The 23,180-nt window shown below is 44.3% G+C and overlaps 1 protein-coding gene and 1 long non-coding RNA gene across 3 annotated transcripts in view; one reads left to right on the top strand and one right to left on the bottom strand.

Moving 5' to 3' along the window:
- The window catches only part of ANXA6 (annexin A6), a 58,539-nt gene extending 36,505 nt beyond the window's left edge, over positions 1 to 22,034 (bottom strand). For both annotated transcript variants that reach the window (XM_020964259.2, XM_020964258.2), the window contains exons 1-2: positions 21,857 to 22,034; positions 13,168 to 13,201 (exon numbers count right to left, since the gene is read on the bottom strand). In XM_020964259.2, coding sequence (XP_020819918.1) covers positions 13,168 to 13,179 — 12 coding nt within the window. In that variant the 5' untranslated portion in view covers positions 13,180 to 13,201; positions 21,857 to 22,034. The remainder of the gene's footprint in view (positions 1 to 13,167; positions 13,202 to 21,856) is intronic.
- LOC110192858 (uncharacterized) overlaps positions 20,019 to 23,180 on the top strand; it is a 33,295-nt gene continuing 30,133 nt past the window's right edge. The window contains exon 1 of the long non-coding RNA XR_013484874.1: positions 20,019 to 20,340. This is a non-coding gene — a long non-coding RNA (uncharacterized LOC110192858). The remainder of the gene's footprint in view (positions 20,341 to 23,180) is intronic.

Below are 23,180 nucleotides of genomic sequence, written 5' to 3' on the forward strand. Positions count from 1 at the left end.
GTTTCATTGATGGAGTCTCCATATTAGAAAGGGCATTGATTAGCTAGAGGCAAGATAAAGGGAAGGCCTCAGAGCCGGGAAGACCTGGGTTCAAATCCTGCCTCTGACACATACCAGCTATATGACCCTAGACAAGTTATTCAATCTAGTGCTTTAGTCAATTTTCTAAGAATATAAGTTAGAAGGTGCTAACCTGTATTGGTGGAGGAAGTTTTCTAATCTGAGACCTGTCTATATCAGTGAAATACAAGTCTACCAAGGGTAGGGAACCTGCAGCCTTGAGGCCACATGTGGTCCTCTGGGTCCTCAAGTGCGGCCCTTTGACTTTGGATTCAAAGGACCACCCTTGAGGACCTAGAGTGCCACATGTGGCCTTAAGGCTGCAGGTTCCCTAGCCTAGGCTCTATCCCTAGTGATAAACTGGAAAGCATCTAACAGACAAACATGAAAATGAAGGAGGTCTAGAAACCATATTATATGCGTGTCAGTTGCAGGAATTAGAGATGTTTCACCTAGAAAAGACCAGGCTGAGGGGAGGCATGATTGGCCTCACATGGAACAGGAAGTAGACTTGTGCTGTATACGCCCAGAGGACAGAACTAGGAGGAGGAGGTAGACATCGCAGAAAGGTGGATTTTGGCGCAACAGAAGGAAAAACTTTCTACTAAGTAGAGCTGTCCAAAAGTAAGATAAGCTGCCTTGCTGGGGAGCAAATGTCTAGTCACCAGAAGATTGCAAATGCAGACTGGATAACCAATTGTTTGGAATGTCATAGAAGAGATTCCTGCTCAGGGACCGGTTGAACAAGATAGCCTGTGAGGCCTCTTCTTGCTCTGACAGTCTGTGACCCTCTGGGTCTTTGGTATTAGGTTATTACTTGGAACCCTTGTACCTCACATTCTCTACAAGCACAGAATGGTCAGAGGAAGCACAAGGAATGACTGGTAACTGTTTCAGCCTGACTGCCTAGCAAAGTGCTGCCTACTTTAGGACATCTGAGGACAAGCTGGCTAGTTCCACCGGGAGAGGGGAGACAAAGAAACCTAGCTACTCTGAGATGGGCCAGGTCTGAAAGCACAAGGGATCTGGTTCAGTAAGGAACTGGATGTGGACCAGCTTGATGCCACTGATAAGGATCAGCGACTGGGAGAGTAATGGGCATCGGGGGATGCCAGGGAACAGCTAGAGGGCTATGGGAATGGGGCAAGGAAGGCCAAAGGTACTACATCTAGGCTTGGAGCAGGGGATCTCTAGGGACCTCTGCAGAATGCAGAGCTAAGCTGGGCCATCCTGGACTGTCCCCAGCAGAGTCCTAGGAACAGGGTCTCTTCCCCTCTCTCTGCATAGCTCCTTGCACCCTGGCCTGGGTCATAAAGGGCAGGTAGGGAAACTGGAGGGGTGAGTGGTTGTGAGGTAAAGGAGGGAAAAATAAACTGAGAAAGAAAAGGTTCGAGAAGAGGGGTGCGTGTGTGTGTGTGTGTGTGTGTGTGTGTGTGTGTGTGTGTGTGTGTGTGTGTGTAAACTCCCTGATGGAGTAGAGCTCAGAGCGCATGCCACAGGAAGGTTGTATAGGGGCAGCAATGGGGAAATGGGGAAAAGGAGAAAATTAGTACTGTAATATTTATATAGCACTTTCAAATTTTATATTATTTCATGTGATCCTCACAACCACCTTGAGTTCTATTATTATCCTCATTTTACAGAGGAGGAAATTGAGGCCAAGAGAGGTTAAGTGACTTACTCAGGGATACATAATTAGTGTCCGAGGAAGAGTTCAAACACATTTCTGCAATTTTCCAAGAGTACCCCATACCCTCCTTTCTCACTATCCTTCTCCCCAAAACATCCACTCTCCATGTTTCTCTCCCTAGTTAAAATCCTATTCACCCTTTAGGTAGATCTTCAGGAAGACCTTCCCCTGACTGTTTCCCAGCCCATAAAGTGTCCTGATGAATGAAGTTCATTTCTCTCTGTTCAGGCCTCAACTGACAAAGAAATCCTTTCAGCTGTGAGAGAAGGCCAGGAAACCAGCTGCATGCTGAAAGCACATTCCCAGGACTGTTTCTGCATTGGGTTGCAGAAACCTTACAAGCTTTTTCATACCACTCTTCCTCATTTGATATCAGCATTTTCACAAGAAGCAAATACCTGGAGCGAGGTTTTTCTTTTTTATTGGCTGGTTTTTTTTAAAGTTTTATTATTGCCTTTCATATGCACACCATAGTGATTTCCCTTTAATCCATTTCCCTGCTGGTTCCATTGCAGTAACAAAGTCAATCCACACAAGGACTGGCTGACATTATATGCAGCATTCTTCACAAAGACAGAGTTCCTACCTCTATGGAGAGGACAGTGTTTCTTTCTAGGTCCTCTAGAGCTGATCATTCATTATATTTCTTCAGGGTTCTACTACCTTTAGTGATGCTATCCTTAATATGGTGGTATTTAATTTCTTTTAAAAAAATTTAAATTCAATTTTATTTTCACTAAGATCCTCATTCGCTTGTTCCCACTTCTCCCCATAAATATATACACAGACACAGACACACACACCTCAGTCTGTAATCTATCACCTCTCTATCTGAAGGAAGGCAGCCCGTTTCATCACAAATCCCCTGAAATTGTGGCTGGTCATTGTGCTGATCAGAGTTCTTTAGTCTTTCAAAGCTGCCTTTACAATATTGTTATTGTATAAAGTGTTCTCCTGATTTTGTTTATTTCACTCTTCGTTAGTTCACAGGAGTCGTCCTAGGATTTTCTGAAAACATTACATGTGGTTTCAGCACAATAGTATATCATAAATTCTTTTTTTTCTCAATTACATATAAAAATTTTTAATATTTTTTTAAAATTTGAGTTCAGTATTCTCTCTTTCCCTCCCCTCCTCCATCCTTGAGAAGGTAAGCAATTTGATATAGATTATACATGTACAATCATGCAAAACATTTCCATATTAACCACATTACAAAAGAAAACACAGACCAAAAGGAAGAAAAATAAAGTAAAAAAAAAAAGAAGAAGAAGTGTGCTTCAATCTGCATTCATCTCTGGAGGTAGACAGAATTTTTCATCATTAAGTCCTTTGGAACTGTCTTGGATCTTTGTAATACTGAGAATAGCTAAGTCACAGTTGATCATTGCTACAATATTGCTGTTACTGTGTACAATGATCTCCTGGTTCTGCTCACTTCACTTTGTATCAGTTCACACACGTCTTCCTGAAAACATCCTGCTCATCATTTCTTATAGCACAATAGTATTCTACCACGATCATATACCACAGTGTTTCAGCCATTCCTCTACTGATGGGCATCCCCTCAATTACAAATTCTTTGCTACTACAAAAAGAGCTGCTATAAATATTTTTGTACATACAATGCCCTTTTCCTTTTATCTCTTTGGGATACAGACCTAGTAGTGATATTGCTGGATCAAAGGATAGCTTCCCTGCTTATCTCTTTTAATTAGGTCTAATTTTGCTTTTGCTTTATCTGAGATCATAATTGCTGCTGTTTTTTTTCACCTCCAAGAACCGCTACAGGCATTGTTGGGTCACAGCTTGCACTGCACTCCAGGGTTCATCACTCCAGTGTAACAGACCTTTCCTGCTGACCTCCTATGTTGTCTTAAGCTAGGAAATTGTTTCACCCTGACCTTCTGTTGGTTCTGCCACTCCAGAAATTGATTTGAGGGATCATGTTAAAGTTGTTTTGAGGGGAATTTAGGAGAGTTGAGGTGAATTCTTGCCTCTACTCTGCCATCTTGGCTCTGCCTCTTATATACCATAAATTCTTATAGTACAATAGTATACCATCACATTCATATACCATAACTTTTTCAGCTATTTGTGGTGAGGATTTCCCCCTAGTCACTGCTGGTGGAAGGAATTTTTTTTCTTCTTCATCTTTTTCTTCTCCTTTTCCAAGGTCCTTATATGATCACACCATCACACAGCAAGGTCACTGGTAAAAACCCACTGCCCCAGTTCATTTAGTAGGATTACAGTCTAGACAGCAAGAGGTACTGGAAAGTACACTGAGCTGGATGTCAGGAAATTTGGCTTCTGGTCCTGGCTCTGTAACCACTTCACTATGTGAACAAAAGAAAATCGCTCTCTTTTTTGTAGGCCTGAGTTTCTTCCTCTTTAAAATAAGGATTGGACTAGATTATAGCTAAGATTCCATTTAGTTCTAAGCCTCTGTTTCCAGAAAAGAAAAGCTAGTGCATTTTTTAATCTACTTTGTATGTCTGACCCTAATTCCACAGTCATATCTCATGCTGAAAACTTGGACACAGTAACTGCCAGTTCCTTATCTAACCCTGGTCTCTCTATAGTCCGGTGGCTTCTCCGATACAGTGTCCTGTGAAAACCAATTCATAGCCAGCATGTTTGGAGAAGGAATATTTCAAAGAAAACACTGATGATGATGATGATGATGATGATGATGATGATGATAAATAATGGGTGTAATAATGCTATAGAGTTTTAGGCCTGGATTCAGGAATCCCCAAGTTCAACTCCAGCCTCAGACACTAGCTGTATGACCCTGGGCAAGTCACTTAACCTCTACATACCTTGGTTGCCTCAACTATAGAATGGGGATAGTAACAGTATCTACTTTCCAAGGTTGTAGTAAGTATCAAATGGGGTAACATTTGTCAAGTGCTTCATAAATCTTAAAAGTGTTATATAAGTGCCAACTATTATTATTATTATTATTATTATTGCAATGATAAACTCATATTTCTGAAACATTTTTAGATTAATAAAGCTTTTTTCTTCACACCAACTCCACATTATCTCTAGGATCAAATACAAATTCTGGGCTTTTAAAGCCCTTCAAACCCCGGAGCCAATCTATCTTTCCAGCCTCATTACACACCACTCTCTTTCACATACCCTAAGGTCCAGCAAACCAGCCTTCCTGCTGTGACTCACACATGACACTCCATCGCCCATCTCTTCCTCCTTAACATCTGTGTCTTCGAGGCAGCTGGTACACAGTGAATAAAGCTCAGGGCCTCAAGTCAGGAAGATCTAAATTAAAATCTGGCCTCAAACACTTACTAGCTGCGTGACCCTGGGGAAATCACTTAACCTCTATCTGCCTCAGTTGTCTTAACTGTAAAATGGGGATAATAATAGCACCTACCTTGCAAGGCTGTGGTGAGAATTTCTCAAGTATGTGCCAGGCACTGTGCTAAACACTAGGATTACAAAAAGAGACAAAAGACAGTCCTTGCCCTCAAGGAGTTTATAATTTAATGGTACAGTGTTTGTAATATTTGTAAAATAGCATATTTGCAAAGTGTTTAACATAATGCCTGCCACTTAACTCTTTTCTTCCTAGTTTAGCAGGACTATGAGCCCTAATAGACTTAGAAGGAATCTCTAAGCCAGGGGTGGAGAACCTATGGTATCTGGACCACATGTGGCCCTCTAGATCCTCAAGTGCTGCCCTTTGACTGAATCCAAACTTTACAGAACAAATCCCCTTAATAAAAAGGATTTGTTCTATACAACTTGGATTCAGTCAAAAGGCCACACCCAAGGACCTAGAAGGCCACGTGTGGCCTTGAAGCCACAGATTCCTCACCCCTGCTCTAAGCAGAACGTTCTAGGCACTAAAATCATACTGGTAGCATGGTCAGCAGGAAGCTTCCATGTCTAGCATGGTGCAAGGCAGAGCAGAATATGCAAGGAGAGGCGCTCGTTTGCTGGCAGGACAATAGCAGGCCAAAAGATGCCTTCTGAGCGCCTTGAAAAGTAGCCTGACAATCAGCATGTGCCTTCCCACGCATCTCTGCCCAAGATGGTAACCAGGTTACAGGAAATTTAACAGGAAGAAAGATGAAGAATTCTTCTTCGTGGTACCACCTCCCTTTTTGGAACCTCTAACACTCAATAGCAGCCTCACACCCACAGAAGCACATAATTCAGGGAGCTCTACCGACAGAAATACACATGAGGAGGACAAATTCCTGGCTTGGAGCCCTGTGAGCAAAGAGCTTAGAATTGTCTCTGGTCTCTGGGGGTGGGGTGAAGACATGCTAAACTCTTGGCCTTTCACTGCCTCCAGCAAGGACACAGGCACTTCCTCTTGCCTCTCCCTTCTAAGACACTAATAGCAACACAGTTAAGCCACATACAGTCAAAGTTATTTTCTATGGGCAGCATGAAGTATCAGTAGGGGCACCATCTCTGTATAGGGCATTAAGGGCAGGGACAGACTAAAAACAAAGTCCAGCTAAATCCTGCTCAGAGATCCCAGTTCCTGGACAACTTTGCAAAGCCTATTTTTGGCCTGGGCTTTGGTCCCCTGCTTTTCCAAAGAACCATCTTCCTAGTTCTAATCTGTCTCTGCTATAGGCTGGCCTGAGTCTTCCTTGGCCATCTAAACAGCTTCTCTAGAATTAAATCTTCTACCTTCTATGTCCCCCTGGTCACCCAGGGCCAGCTGGTCAAAAGGCACTGGAGCTAGGTTTTTAGCCCATGGGCTGGTGCTGACTTCCTGCACACAGATAAGATGACAACCATCTTTGACACTTGCACAAGGCCCCCATACCTCCCTTCCCAGCACAGCTGGGACTAGAGTCAGATTTTTTTTTTGACTAGTCGGTGCCCTTCTCACTGTGCCAGACTGCTTCAGGTTTCCAGATCAGGATGGAGCATACGGCTAGACAGCACCCTACTCTCCTCCTAACAAGTTTACCCTCATCTCTATTCACTAAAGCCAAAGGAACTCCACCTCCACCTCCCCAAACATGCCATTCGAGTTCTACCAGGGCCTTCAGCTCCCAAGGAAAGGAACTGAAGTTCCCTATTTTTTTTCTACCCCCTTCAAACAGGACACAACTCCTTTACGACCTTTTAGGCAAGGTCCCTTCTCTCTCCAAGTCATTTTGATCACAGTCTTGGTTGATGTATAAACAGGCAAATTCCCAGCCTGTCTCTTCTCTGGCCCACATCACCTCAAGTCTGTATCACTCATAGGTATCTCTTCTACTCCAGAAAGATTTGTTCTCATCCGGTGATCAGAAAGGCCCAAGCTGCCACTCCCCTGGGCTCTTTTCTCCATTATTCTCTCCTTATCCTCCCTTATTTTTTTAAAATAGATTTTTTACTGACATCTTTGGTTTTTATACAGACATTTCCCCTTGTCTTCTTTCCCCACCTTGAGAGCTATCTAAAAAAAAAATTGAAGAAAAATAAAGAAAAAAAATTCAGCAAAACTAATCAACATATCAAAAAACATCTAACAGTATATATAATGTTCCACACCCATGGACCTCTACCACTTCAAAGTGAGGTTGGAGGAAGAAGAAAGCAGCTTCTCACATCTGTCCTTTGGAACCAAACATTCTTTCAAATTTTGCAATATTCAGTTTTGCTTGTTTTATGGTTGTTCTGTCCACTTACACCGTTCCATATACATTGTTACATTGTTATATACACATTGTCCTTGTGAACGCTGTTTTCCTGGCTGTGCTTACTTCACTTTACATCAGTTCACATAAGTCTTTCCATGCCTCCCTCTATTCAACATGCTTATTATTTTTAACAGCATAGTAATATTCTACTCCATTCACATATCACAATTTATTTAGCCAGCCCCCAGCCTTACTTCCACTTTTGCCTTGTGCAGCCTACGTCTTGAAATCCAGCGAGTAAATCTGCAACTTCCAGACCAGGGCTGGAAGCTGATGACATAGGAAGGATTCCTGGATAGTGGTAAACTGGCACCTTCCTTAAGCTACTCAAGGGAAGGAGCTATTGTCTTTACAAGAGTGTTCTGGAAGACACTGGCTGTTTGTACTCCTTTTCTAAGCCTGGAAGGAGGCTGGGGTGGAAAGGAAGAGGAGACACCAGGAACTCAATTCAATGAGCACAGCTTTAAATAAAAAAAAAAGAAAAGAAAAAGAGAAAAAGAAAGAGAGGCAGGGCCTGAGGTAGATGCTGCATTGAAGGCACTGAGTATCTAGTAGGGTGAGAGATTCTTACTGACACTTACTACTGGCTCAGACCTTTGCTATGAGAGATTCAGATAAGCACAAGTAAGGAACTGAGTTCACAGTTAAGCTGAAGGTCACAGAATCCAGGACCTCAGAGGTCACCTGGTCACAGGATAGCTGCAAAGGTCCCCAGAGATCACCCAGTCCAACCTGTTTCATAGATGAAGAGCCAGGATAACCCAAGAGTTTCAATGATTTGCCTGAGGTGTGTTAAGGCCTCCAGGTGATCCAGGCAGTAAATGACAGCACTCATATTATTCCAATCCTAGGGTTTGTTCTACTAAACATAAGCTTCTTCAGCACTGACTTTGGAGGACCTAAATTTGACTCTCATGCAGCTCTGTTACTTTCTACCTGTGCAATTTACTTTTCTTCCCTGGGTCTCACTTTTATTATCTGTAAATTCAAAGGGTTAGATAAGATCAGGAATTCTTAACCTGGGCTCCATAGCCCATGGATAGAATGTCTATGTGAAATTGTATTGGGGAGTGGGGGGGGATGACATCTTTATTTCCACTAACTTCTAACTGAAATTTAGCATTTCATTCTTTTTTTATTTTTAAATTGTGTCTATTTTATTCTGAAGTTAAGAAATGAAACAAGCCTTTCCATAACATACTAGAATGGGGGAGGGGGGAGAGAAAGAACTGCATGTGAATGTAGGCAGGAAACATTAATATGAGAAAGGGTCCATAGGCTTCATCAGACCACAACACAAAAAAGATTAAGATCCCCTAGATTAGAACAATCCCTAAAGGCCCTCCTACTTCCACCAGTGCCTAGCACAGTGTCTTGCATATAGCCCATATGTAATACATACGGAACAGAATAAGCATTTATATAACACCTACTACACCCAGATATTGTGCTAAGTGCTTTTTTACAATTATCTCACTTGATGTATGTTTGTTGAATTGAATTAACATACACGAATATGTATCATTCATAGCACCTTGTAGTATATGCTAAGTGCCAGATGAAAGGCAATTACTAGGGAGTCAAAGGAAACACTTAAAACATTTTTTTTTAAATTTCTTAAGACTGAGCCTCCCTCTTACCTAGTCTGGAGGTTCAGGAGCTACACATGGGGCCCACTACTCATCTTCACCAGAGCTTTAACTGACTCTATTTCCAATTCCCTTAGGCAACCTGATACCCCAACCCCCTTGTTCACAGGGGCTCACCATATCAATGCTGAATATAGTGTAGACATCTGATCTGCATATGCCCCTGTAGATCACAATGTCTAAGCTCAAGAGATTTACCAGCCTCAGCCTTACTGGTAGCAAGGATTATAAGCTTCTTCCATCATGCCCAGATGAAGAGCTGACTTCTAAGATAAGGGAAGAAGAGGCAGGATACCCCACAAGAGATGCATTGGCAACTTCCTTGATTTGACCCAGTCCCACTTGCTTGGGGGCAAAGCTCAACTTCCAAACTCCTCCCCTAGGCCTGGAAAAAGAAGCTAAAGGGCTGTCAGCAGGTAGGACAGAGAAGTGGACAGGGTATACAGTGGAACTATCATCATTATCTCCCATTTAGGATCATAGAATTATGAGCTAGGAGGCACATTAAGGATCATTTAATCCAATCATCTCATTTTAGTGCTGAGTTCACTGAGCCCACCTGAGTAGTAAATGGTAGAGCTGGATTGGAACCCAGGGCCTTCGACCCCAAATCTCAAACTCTTTCCACTATACCAGGTGACATCTCCAATTACTTTAAACTTTGGAGGGCTCTTTCCTTTCTACCCTGTTAGGCAATAATTCAAGTATTTTACAGATGAAGAAACTTAAGACTCAAACCAAAGGGACTTCCCCATGATCACACAGCTAGTCAATCACAAAACTGGGATTTGAATTTCAGTCTTCCGACTCTAAGCCCTATGTTTTTTCCCCAGGCATTGAGGGACTTGCCCTAACCAAACTCTCCCCAAGTGGTGAGAGATGCTAGTGTAGTAGAGGTAACCAAGAACCCCCCCCCCCAGGGACTTTGCTGTACTCATTGCAACTGGGAAAATGGCCAGAGCAACCTACCAATAAAGATAAATGGCACTCTGGATCAGGTGACTCCATGACTGCTTGGAAACATTGGGAATCATGAGTTCTTATCCCATTCTTCTACTTATACAATGAATGAGCCTGAACAAGTAACTTGACATCCCCAAGCTTCTAGTCACCCCAGTGAAGATGATCTAACCAAAGTATCTGGAGCCTAGTACCAGAAAGACCTTTACTTTAGGTTTGAAGCTCCTCTAGGGTAAAGGTTCTTAACTTGGGATCCATGAACTTTAAAAATCTTTTTTGATAACTGTATTTTAATATAATTGGTTTCTTTTATAATCCTATGTTTTTTATTGATGCATTTAAAAATATTATTCTGAAAAGGCTTCACCTGACTGCCAAAGGAGTCCATAACACAAAAATGTTAAGAATCTCTGCTGTAGGGTTTTCTGTGGTCCTTGTCTGGTTCCTCAGCTCAGTTTGCTCTGGGGGTTATATAATGACTTCAATCTTCAAAAAGGCCCACCTCTGACACAACTTGGCTGACTGTGGGCAAATCACTTAACCTCTCAATAAATTCCACACACACCCTTTTCCCCCAAACTTAAGACCATGCGTTTCAGAACAGTTACAACTCTGCATGGAGGGAGGGAGTTCCCTTTCCCAGAGTTCCCCATATCAACAAAATAACAAGACTGAATTGAAACAAATAAACAAGCTACTTAGTAATACTCTTTTTCTCTCCTCCCCTTCCTTTCCAAACCTGGCCTTTTCTGCATTAGCTGGACCCATGCTCTCCAGAGGCAACGGGACAAGGAGAAGAGAAACCAACTTTCCACCCTAAAATATTCAACAGGTTCTGTGGCCAGATGGTAAATGGCACTTGTGCCCAGGAGGGTGAAGGCTTGGGTTGTGCCCAGGCTACTGCTGGCAGATGAAGTTCTTCATTATTGCTAGAAGCCAGGAAAGCAGCCCCAGGAGATGCCTGTCTGCCTTGATGAGACCGCAACGACCCTGCGTATTTAGAACACAGGGCTAATGAAGATGACATTATTGCTTCAGTCACATAAATTTCATCTCTGTTCTGTTTCAAAGTCCCAACCTTCACACAATCTGACCTATTTCTCTAGCCCTATCCCAAATCAACCTCAACCACCTAGTCCCAGCCACAGGAAGAGCCCAAAGGCTAGCATAGTAATGTATGTCCTTGCTTAGTATGGAGACCAGATTCCATTCCTACTGATGGAGATACAGATCAAAGTGCACATCCTGATATTCTGCAAAGAGCACATCTCTGACCCCAGGGAAGACATAGGAGTCAGCCCAATGTTATCATCGGCATTCTTCAGTAGTAGAAAAAGACTCCACCTCCCCTATGAGGTGGCAGCTGGGTAGCATAGTAGACAACTGGACCTATGGTCAAAAAGACCTAAGTTCAAAGCCATCCTCAGACATTCACTTGCTTTGTGACCCTGGGCAAGTCACTTAACCTCTGTTTCCTTATCTGTAAAATGGAGATAACAACAGTACCTATTTCCCAGCATGGTTGTGAGGATAAAATGAGATGTCTGCAAAGTACTTTGTTTTTTGAAAACACCATGTAACGCTAGTCACTATTGTTGCTGTGATGACGAAGGTGAAGATAAAACTGGCCACCCCAGTCCACACTGATTTCTTCTCTCCTCTCCTCTCCCATCATATTTAATTTCTGTATAACTTATTGAGTATTTAACTAATATTGAAAGTTAATAAGTGATGTGTGTCCCTCTTATCTCCCCAGCTAGCCTATGGACTCCTGGAGGGGAGGGACTGTGTCATGTGTACAGCACTGTGTACATTTTACGTCAGGGGTGGAGACCTTCGGCCTCAAGGCCACATGTGGCCCTCTAGGTCCTGAAGTGCTGCCCTTTGACTGAATCCAAACTTCACAGAATAAATCCCCTTAATAAAAGGATTTGTTCCGTAAAACTTGGCCTCAGTCAAAAGGCCGCACCAGAGAACCTAGACAGCCACAGGTTCCCCATCCCTATTCTAGGTACTAAAAAAACACCCAAATAAGTAATTTACAGCCAGGAACAGGGATGACCCCAACCAAAGCATTTTATAAAGGAGGAAACTAGGAGCCCGAGAGATTAAATGACTTTGCCTTAAGTCCACTATGAAATTTAAGAGTAGATCTGGGGTAAAGACTCAGGTCCCTCAAATTCTCAGTCTAGCATTCTCTCCCTCCAGTGCTGGCTGCCTTTTTTTTTAAATACTAAACAAAAAGAGATCTTAGTGTATCCCTGAGCCCTATGGGTCAGCAAATCTTCCAGGCGGTATTTCAACTAGATTCCACTTGCATGTATTAAGTGACTATAAACCAAAAATCATACCAGGCATCTCAGATACAAAGACAAAACAAAAAACCTGAACCTGACCTCAAGGAGCTTATATTCTCCTGAGACATACAACATAAGTATGTACAAGGTGAAAATGAGCAAAGACTGGTAAGAATTTTAAGAGGCGGTGGTGCAGTCCAGGTCTTAGGAGCAGCCCAAAAGAAATGGCCATGTCCAGCTCAGAGCACGGCAAATAGGCTGATTCAGCAGGAAAACAGAATGCATGCAGAGGAACAATGTGAAATATCTCAGGTCCAGAAAGTTAGGTTCTAATCAGACTGTGAGAGGCTTCAAATTTCAGCCAGAGGAGCTTGTATTTTATCCTATGGGTGACAGGAAGCCACTGAAAGTTCATGACTGAGATCCATGCTTTAAGACGATTACTTTGGCAGTTGTGTAGAATATGGATTGGAGAGGACAGAGACCAGTTAGGACCATTCTATAGCAGTCGAGGCAATCAGCAATTAGGGCTTGCTCTAGGGTGGTGGCCAGAGGGACAGAAGGAGACATACGCCCAGTGACATGACGGTCACATAAGGGATGTTGCAGAGGTAGAATGAATAGGGGATCTATGGCAGCTCTAATACAAGAACAGACCCTAGGAGGGATAGTGGGATGCAGGTAGCAGGAGGGGAGGAAAGGATGGTAGGTAAAACTTCTCAGAGTACAGGAGGACTGTCTCAGTTCTGGAGGGCTTCTCAAGGACTCCTGGGCAGAGGTAAACACTGGAACAATGCATTGACTTCATCAGGGAGAGAAGGGAGCCTTACCGTGTTGGCCATGGTTTCTGGTGGTGCACACAAGCTGCAAAGAAAAAAGAACACAGGAGTTAAAAGCACTTTCCATCCACTGTCTCCTTCCTTCCACTGAAAAGAAGAAGAGAGGAAGGGAAGTCAACAGCCTAGTCTCAGCAAGATTTACCTGCAATGGTAGAACCCTGAATGACTGGGCCATTACGCACTTCCCCCACCCCTCTCCAGGGGCTTTTCATGTGCTGGTTGAATTGGGGAAGGCGAAATTGGCTCTCAGGAATTTTCTGACAGTTCCTTTCTTTGGGGGCCCAAACTCATTTCTATCCTCTACTACCTGGCCATGGGGGACATGGTGCACTGTTTCCAGGAGGGGAGGTTCTTCTCTATCAGGATGAGGAGTGTGGAAACCCAACAATATTGAATATCACAGCTAGGAGTAACCTTCAAGATCATCTAGTCTGACCTTTTTGTTTTATGTAGAAGCTGAGTTACAAAAAGAAGTGACTTGATCAAGGTCACATACCCATATTTAAACGTGAAAATTTTTTTTATTATGTTCTTCTTAAACAACTTTCCCCTACATAGGGCAGCTAAATGGCACAGTAGATAGAGCACTAGGCCTGAAGTAAGATCTCAGTTCAAATCCAGCCTCAGACACCAGCTGTATGACCCTGGACATATCACATAACCTGTTTGCCTCAGTTACCTCAACTGTAAAATGGGGATAATAACAGCACCAACCTCAAAGGGTTGTTGTGAGGAATAAACAAGGTAATATTTATAAAGTACTTAGCACAGTGCCTGGAACATAGTGGGCTGTTAATAAATGCTTAATCTGGGGGCAGCTAGGTGGCGAAGTAGATAGAGCATTGGCCCTGGATTCAGGAAGACCTGAGTTCAAATCCGGTCTCAGATACATAACACTTACTAGCTATGTGACCCTGGGCAAGTCACTTAGCCCCATTGCCTAGCAAAAAAAGAAAAAGAAAAAAAAAGAAAATAATGCTTAATCCTTTCCCTTTCCTACATAGTGAGTTAGTCCCTATAAAAGATAAAGCGGAAAAAGCTAGTATTAATAAAACTAACCTATTAAATGAGTAAAACATAAAAGATTCTTAACCTGGAGTCTACATATGCCTAAAGAGTCCATTGATAGTTTTTGGAGTGGGGTGCGGGTATCCATGAATTTGGATAGGGAAAAGATTACACTTTTTATTTTACTAACCTCTAACTGAAATTGAGCATTTCCTTTATGATTTTTTTTTAATTTCAAGAAGGGGTCCCTGGATTTAATCAGACTGCCTAAGGGATCCTCCACACAGAAAAGGTTAAGAAATCCTGGTACAGAAACTACACCTGTAGTTCCCTATCTCTGCAAAGAAGGGAGAACAGCGAGTTCTCTCATCCCTTCTCTAGGGCCAGGCTCGTTTATTATCATTCCACATCATTCAGCATCAGTGATCTAGCAAGCTGGTAGCAGAACTGGAACTCAAGACCAAGTTTCTTTATTTCTAGCCTAACATTCTTTCCACAATTCCATGCTGCTCCCAGGCATCCCAGCCACAACCCATATTCAATTGTCTCAGATGAATTCAGTCCTGATCCCCACTGAAAACAAGAGTAAGTCTACTTCAGCTCTGGTGGTACAAGAGCTCTCTCTCTACAGACTATACCCTCCCTGCTGGCCCCCTAACTCTTTCCACTCCCTCGTTGTCTGGATTACCCCAATCAGGGGCCTCAGCTCGACTGAAACCAGAAATCAGAGGGTGCTAGTTAGATGGGGGAGGGAGACCTAAGCAGCCAAAGCCCCAGGAAACCCTGCTCCGTTTCCCCAGCAACACCCAGGAGGAAATGAAAACATTCGTGTTTTTACGTTCCAAATCTTCAACTCCTCCCTCACAGAGAGGCCCAGGAGTGGGGGAAGGGCGGTGGGCATAAATTAGCTCTGGTACACATAGGGAGGGAACAAGAAGAGCACGGATCAAGACTCGAGAATGAATTAGCCCTTAGACATCATCTGATCCTTCTCGGGGCTGAGTCCTCCCACCCTGCCCAGCACCGAATCGGCTTTCTCTTGGCCACGTAGCTGGAAAATTCAGCAATGGCCCTGGTCCAGACTGAGTAAATGAGGCCATCCGGGTAAAAGCCCCTTTCCAGAGGAAAGAGGGCTCAGAGACAGGCTCTCTAATCTCAATGATTATGAACTTATAAACTCATAAACTCAGAGTTGGGCAGAGAGGACATACTCCTCCAAAGTAGGAAAGCCAAAAGGCAGGACTGGTCCTCAGGCCCCATTTGGGGCAAAGAATCCTCCTCTTCTCTCCATGGATTTATAGCAGACTGCTCAAGACCCCAACAACACAGTCCCTTTCCCTCCATCTTGTCTGGGGACCTCCTTTCCCTTTCTTTCTCCCGTCCCCTTCTTCCTCAATAGGAATCTATCTCCACACCACTCCTGGACAAGACATCCACTGACTTGTGACTTTGGACAAATCATTTGTCTTTTCTGGGCCTCAGTTTCCTCACCTGTAGAATGGGGGAAGGGGGCTTTAGTGAACAAGATGATCACTAAAATTCCCATCCACATCTGAAAAGCTATTATTTGTGCTCCTAGCTATTATCTTTTTCAACCCTAGAGAAAGGCCAAGGTCGAGCACAACTACTGGTGGCCCCAGGCCTTGAATTTACATCCTTCGGATGCTAGGACCTCAAACTCTTTGATTTTGTCCTCTTTTCCCACTACAGGTCTCCATAGGGTTATTCCTTTCCCCCACCTTTAAGAGAAATTTAGGCAGGCTAGGTCTCATTTCTAGATTACCCGCATACGATTTGCAGGACATCTCTGGCCCCTGCCCCCAGCTACTACTGTACCTTCTGAAAGACAAAGATCTTCCTTTTACCCTGGTTCTAGTAGCCCAACCCCACACTGACCCCAGATACCCTGTAAGTTGGGTATGGATGGATGGTTGTATGGGTAAAGGAGCAAGAGGACAGATGAAGAGGCCCAAGGGGTTTGCTACCAACAATGGCTGGCCCAGGGGATACCAAGGGATAGAAGGGCAAGAGAAAGCTAATCTTGGAAGATGTAGGAGGGATGAGTATCGGCCAGAGCTCTGGCAAGGAAAGAAAGAAAACAAAGGGGCACAAGTCAGGTTTTGAGGTCATCTCCAAGAACCTAAGGCCCTGGAAATGACCTCAAAACCCACCACCCAGAATGTCAAGGGCAAGAAGAGATCTTAGAGATGGTCTGGTTCAACTTCCCCATTTTAAGGCGAGATATCCTGGTAAAAGTGAAGCAGTGGCTAGCCCTGCAATTAAGAAAGACCAGAGGCTAGTGACTTTCTGAGCCTCCGTTTCCTCATCTGTAAAATAAATCAGTACACTAAGGATCTATGATAGCCTCAATATAGATGAAACTCGTTTATAACTTAGGAGAGCAGGTCTCATTGCCCTTTTATGCTCTTAAAAATTGAGTACACCCCACCTCCAATAGTTTTTGCTTATGTGGATTATATCCATATTTGTTGTATTCAGAAACTAGTCTTAGGAAAATGGTTTTGATCAAGAGTCTCAGCATTCCCAGTGGTCCCCAAACCACATTTTCAGACTGCTGAGAGCAAGCAGGGCATGTCCTAGAGAGTAGTCTGTGGCTCGGAGACAATCCGTGACTTGCTGGTATGAGAGGTAGGAAAGAAGTACATTTTCCTGGCTCCAAGTCCAGCTGCCCTCATCTGTGAAATGGGAACAATAATATCTATCAGTAGTACTGTCCCCTCCCCAAGTAGGACATAAGCCCCTTGAGGGCAGAAGTTATTTTGCTTTAGTATTTGTATCCCTATTCGAGTGTAGGCACTTAATAAATACTTACAAATTGATTGACCTCAGAGAGTGGTTGTCAGGACTAAATGAGGATGCTTTACCTGCATTCTGCAAACCTTAAAGTGTTATGGAAATATCAGTTATCGTTTTTAAGAGAAAGGAACTTGGACCCAGCAAGGAGAAGTGCTTAGAGACCAGCTTATTCTTCCCTCCCCCATTTCCTTCAGTACCTGAAGAACAATCAGAGCAGTCTCTACATTTAAAAAAAAATGCTTTGGGAAGGTCTCACTTGAAAAGTCCAGATCAAGGCTATTCTTGGCTCAACGCCTCCAACTGAATACCCAGAGGAGGCCTCACTCTGGTTTCTTAGAGAGCAGATTGGCTGCTTGTTGTCATAGAAGGTTAGAGCTAAATGGGGCCCTCAGTGTGGGCAAACCTTTCCCTTTCCTGGGCCTTAGTTTCTATAAACTATTAATACCTCCCTCGGTTATAGATATCAGGGGCAAACAAGTGACTTTGTGGAGTTAAGAAATGAGTTATAACCCTCATGTGGGCCTGAAGAGCTGCGGGAAACGGCCCCCTAGTTCTGCTCTGTAAGTTAGTACCCTGCCCATACCCCCATCACATAGTCCTTAATTTACAGAAGATGCAGAGGGATGAGTGGTCAAACAACCCAAGTCAGACCGGGCCCCAGTGCCCAGAGTTGAGAAGTCAGGATACAAATCATTGCTGAATAGTCTTCTTTACCCAGACTCAAAAGTCAGTAAATAGTTAACTTTGGAGGAAGTCGATAGCTAAGTACTTAAAGACTATTGGGGAGAGGGGGGAGGGTGGGGAATAACTCCAGCACCAATGTTCCAGGCAATCTCCCTCTTCTATAGGGCACTGAAACCCAAAATAGGCATGCTTGAGGTATTCTACTCCAAACTTAACCAAGGGATTAGGGCACATGGAAGATCCAGCTATATCCACACCAAAAAGTTAATACAGCTCCACATTATTAGGGTCTGCTTCCTTACCTGAGCTCCCTAAAGATATAGAAGAGCCTTTTATGGGAAGATGCAAAGCTCAAACTCATTTCTATCCTACACCATGACTATTCCTGGGTTCCTGGGGAATGGGAAAAGTCCCAAAGGATTGGTGGAGACCCCAAGATCTAAGTATAAGATCCCAAATCTCTCCTCTTAACCCCAGCTCCTAATATTCAACTGCTGCTGGGCATCTCTACCTGACGATGCCCCAGGAACATCTCAAGCCCCAAACTGTTTATCCCATAACATGCCTGTCCCAATCTTAGTGGCAGCATTGTTCTTCCAGTTATCTAGGCTCCAAACATCATTTTTAAGTCCTCTCTGCTTCAACCCACTCCTATATCCAACTGATACCTCCTACAGATTCTACTAATGCATAGTTCAAGTTCCTCCCACTCCCTTTCCACTTCGTGAGGTGGAATGCCAATACAGGCCCTTCATATCATTCCCTGAATACCTCTCATAGGATCAAAGATGTAGATTGGAAGGGACTTTAGAGGTCATCAAGTTTAACTCTCTCTTTACAGATGAGGAAACTGAGGCACAGAGTAGTAAAATGACTTGACCAAGGTCATATAGTCATCTGAGCCAGGATTTGAATTCGGGTTTTCCTAAGTCTAGTGCACTATCCATTATACCATCTAACTACTTATTTCTTTACTCATTTTATTCCCCATTAGAATGTAACCTTCTTGGTGGCAGGGACTATATTTGCCTTTCTTTGCACCTCCCAGGACTTTGCATGGTGCCTAATACACATTAAATGTTTAATAAATGCTTGTTGACTGACTCTACTTTTAATAAACTCTTAACTGGGCTCCATGCTTCCAGGTTCTCCTTCTCCTTACACAACTGTCCACATCATCTTCTTAAACCAAAGTTTTGATCAGTCATTCTAGTGCCATGGATGAGAAGGATGAAATATAAATTCCATGGTCTGGCTCTTAAGGCCGTCCAACATCTTGGTCCAACCTACCTTCTAAGCTTATTTCATCATCCTATTCTTCTTAATAGACTCTACACTCCTGCCTCCATGTATTCAGAGGCAAGCCCCACTTCTCGAGATAAACTTCCTTCAAGGTCCAGCTCAGGTGTTATTTCCTCCATGCAGCATTCCCAGATTGCCCTGAGAACGCTGCTCTTCCCCTAAGAGCTGTGTCTGGATCTCTCCCTTATCTTCACTATATTCTATCTGAGGGTCTTTGAGGAGATCAGAAAATAACCTCCCTTCTTTGCAAAGGAGAGGGACTGTGAGTGTTAAGTATTGCATATAAATGTCAGAATTGATTGATGGCTTTATTAGTTTTTCCCTGAACTGAATTCTCCTCCCATCCCTTTTGTCTTTCTTTATTGTTACAAGGGCTGGGTTAAATGGGTAGAATATGGGGAGGGACATACTGGGGAAATAATGATAATATAAAACAAAAGTGTATCAATTATTTTTAAAAAGAAGCTCCCTGAGAACAGCTCTGTATTACCATTCCTGACTGCAATACCTTGATTAACAGAAGTTTATTTAACTGAATTTGCTACCTAGCTGTGAATCGAGGAAAGGGGCAGAGTGAAAAGAGGGCAAGCCACACGCTAGACTGCAGCCACACCCAAGAAATGCTGTCTTAGCACTAGCCTTTCTTTGCATTTTTAGCACTTGCCTTTCTTTGCATTTGCATTTTTAGCACTTAGCACAAAACCTGGCACACAGACTTAAGAAATGCTTGTTGACTTGACTTAGTAGATGAGATCCCCTTGACTTCTCCTGGGACATCCAATTCAACAAACATTTAATATTAGGTGCCTACTTGTCCAAGAATGTATGCCATATGACTCCACTGAGAGGTTAAACATTTTGCTCAGGGTCACATAACCAGTAAGTGTCAGGCGGGATTTGAACTTAGATCTCCTTGGCTCCAAGGCCAGTTCATTATCAGTTGTGACAGGCTGCCCCTAAGTGTTGGGGAACACAAAAGCAAAACGCAGAACAATCCCTGCGCCTGAGGAGTTTACATTCTACTAACACCTGTCCCAGACTACTGCACTTGGCCCTGCAATACGCCCCGCCCCAAGTTACAGGAAGACCGAGAAATCAACCTCTAGAGAAGGGGCATGGAATTTCCCCCTGCAGTACTGCTTCTCCCCCCCCCACCACACAGCTGTCTCTCTTTCCCAGGAAACGACAAATATTTCCCATGTGTCTCCCAGCTGCCAAAGCGCCTCAACACAAATGGAAGAAGTCAAATGAATTGTTGGAGTTTTCAGTGGGAGTGGGGGATGGCTGCGAGACAAAGACAGACAGCTGGCCTCTTTTCCCAGCTGCAGGGAAGCTACAGGGCTCCCTATCAAGGTAAGTACCCAGAGAAGTAGACTGAATTGAGAAAGATGGTGTTCACCTGAGAGGGTGTACAAATCAGGATATCAGGATATACTGAGCTAATAGGAAAAGTCCCGATCCCTGAATCAAGCAGCCGAAGGGTGGAGAGATTCTTCTAGACTAAACTAATCCCCAGCCAGTCTCCAAGCTTTCATAAATCACTGAGACATATGTCCAAATTTGGAATTGGCCTTGAGGTTTTAGAAGGGGGTTTTAGAAGCAAGGGTGGGACGAAACAGTTGCTTCGAAAGAATTGGGGGCCTCTGCAGTGCCCCCTGCTCCTGCCCCACCCCATAGGTATCTTGTTCCTTTTCAGCAAAAGTATCCTGAAGTTCAATCCGGGAAATTCCCCAACCCCCCACCCCTCACCCAATCCCACCTACAGTACAATTCAGACCTTTCTTCTTTCCTACCACTAAGGCAGCCCCTTATCACTAAACACACCGCAGGGCAAATGTGGGAAATCTCCATAAAGCCAGCGACCAAGACGTGATGAACACAGAGGAACATCCCTGATGCTTTTAGAGTTTAGAGAATGTGGTGGTCCTACATTCCTTACCGAGTACTGAGAATCAGTGCCCCATACACGCAGTTCCCCTCTCTCCCAACCCCCCGTCTGGCACTTAGCCAGAGCCTTTCTTTCCTCGCCTTTCCCGTTACCCTTCACAGACGCTTTCAACTGAGCCAAGGTTAATTTATCATGGCAGGTAATCGAGTGCTCTCCCACTGCAGATTAGCTGGATGACCCTGAGAAAGTCACCGGATCTTTGGATCTATATTTCAGCTGTAAAATGGGAATATAATACTTATGCTCCTTATCTCAGATGGATGATCAAAATGCAGTTTGTTGAAATATTTCTCAAAGCGCTATGTAAATGTGAGTTACTACAGATGAATGCAGAGAGGGAAATGACTTGCTCAAGGTCACAAAGCTAATATTGGCGTGGATAAGGGACCCAAGTTTCCCAACTCCTATTCTGGAATCTTTTGACTGTTACACATTGCATCAGAGAATACGTCCTTCAACGCTCATCTCCAAAGCCTCAGTGCTCCTCTTCAGCTCACCCCCACCCCACCCCATCCCATTTTTGTAATAGCCAGTTTAGCCCGCAGCAGGGGATTTGCGCCAATGCGCGGGTAGCCAGTGGGCGGGGGCCACACCCAGTCCCGGCCCCAGTCCAGCTCCAGTTACTGCAGCCTCCGACTGCCTGGCCCTCCGGCCTCCTATCTGCTGACACCGCCCCCCCCCACGCGTCAGCCCGAGCATACAAAGCTCTAGAAAGCAGGGAGATGTGTAACTAATTCGAGGATGAAACGTTCCGTGCCCTCGACTCCGCCCGGCGGGTGTGGGCTCCTCCAGTCTGCGTGTCTCCCTTGCCAGCTGTGGCTGGACTCCCTCTGATCGCCCTTTCCCCTCCACTCCATTCTGTTCCCCCAGCCCAAGCTCCCCACCCAGACTAGGGGCTGGCCACCCCCGCCCCCAACTCACCAAGAAGAGCTACCGGTCCTGCTGGGCAAAGGGAGCTCTCCAGGCGGCTGATCCGCGATCGAGGGTGGGACCCTGCTGGGCTGAGCCTGCGCTTCACAGTGCACAGTACAACAGAGGAGGAGAGGCCACCCGGGACTGCGGCTCAGCTGTCCCTCAGTTGGCTCTCCAGTCGCCTCCGCCTCCTCCCGACCCTCCCCCCTTCCAGCATCGGCCACGTGTTCCAGGGTCAGCCAATCCCAGCTAGGACCCTCGGCCCTCCCCCAGCCTCTCACTGCCAAGGGTCTAGCACCTCAGTCTTGCGCAAGGCAGGCGGGTGGGGACTAGAGTACAGGGCTAATATTTGTTAGTGTGCTCCAGGGTTTCCGTTATTCGCTCTTTCCACCTCTAGTAATACTGCATCATAAAACATAAGGACATAAAGGTAGTTGCTACCTAGCGTCGTGGAGGCTGTCCCATAAAAAGTCCCAAATTGAAGGATTACCTGATTGTGGTTAAGGTTCACCAAATTCTCCTAGTCGGGGGTGGGGGGAGTGAGGGGAGTGATGCTGCCAATTGCAACGAACTCTGGAAAACTACAATGCTTTCCAGGGAACTTTGTTAACCCAACCACACACACTGGAAAAACGAGATGGATGAAAAAAAACATATTGCTCAGATTAAGGCATAAGTTTGACCAGGAAGTCTTTTGAGTTAGTCCATTAATAGATGGAGTTTTAAGACTTGAAGATACATTAATTATTATTTATTCCAAACTTGTCATTCTAAGAGTCGTCAAATGTACTTACATACGTGCATTTCAAAGCACCTACTATGTGCCACACACTGTGCTAAGCTGGGGATACAAAGGGGAAAACAACCAGTTCCTGTCCTCAAGGAGCTCACAATCTAATAGAGGAGACAATATGCAAACAACTGTGTACAAACACGATTTAGACAGAATAAATTGGAGATAATCAGAAAAGGAAGGCACTAGAATGATGAGGAACCAGGAAGGGCTTCTTGCAGAAAGTGGAATTTTAGTTGAGACTTGAAGGAAGCTGAGGAAGCTAGAAGACCGGTGAGGAGGGAGAGAGTTCCAGGCAGGAGTTGGGAGATGTTGGGAGTGTCCTGCAAGAAGGCCGGTGTCAGTGGATCATAGAGTATGTAGAGGGGAGTGAGGTGTAAGAAGGCTGGAAAGGCAGGGATTTAAAAGCCAAACAGATGATCCTGGAGGTAACAGAAAGCCACTGGAGTTTCCTGAAGAGGGGATGACATGGTCGGACCTGAACTTTAGGAAGATCACTTTGATAGCTTGAATGGAGGATGAGGTGGGGGTCTGGAGAGA

This window comes from Phascolarctos cinereus, unplaced genomic scaffold, assembly GCF_003287225.1.
Source record: "Phascolarctos cinereus isolate Bilbo 61053 unplaced genomic scaffold, phaCin_HiC Scaffold_2;HRSCAF=192, whole genome shotgun sequence".
Classification (NCBI taxonomy): domain Eukaryota; kingdom Metazoa; phylum Chordata; class Mammalia; order Diprotodontia; family Phascolarctidae; genus Phascolarctos; species Phascolarctos cinereus.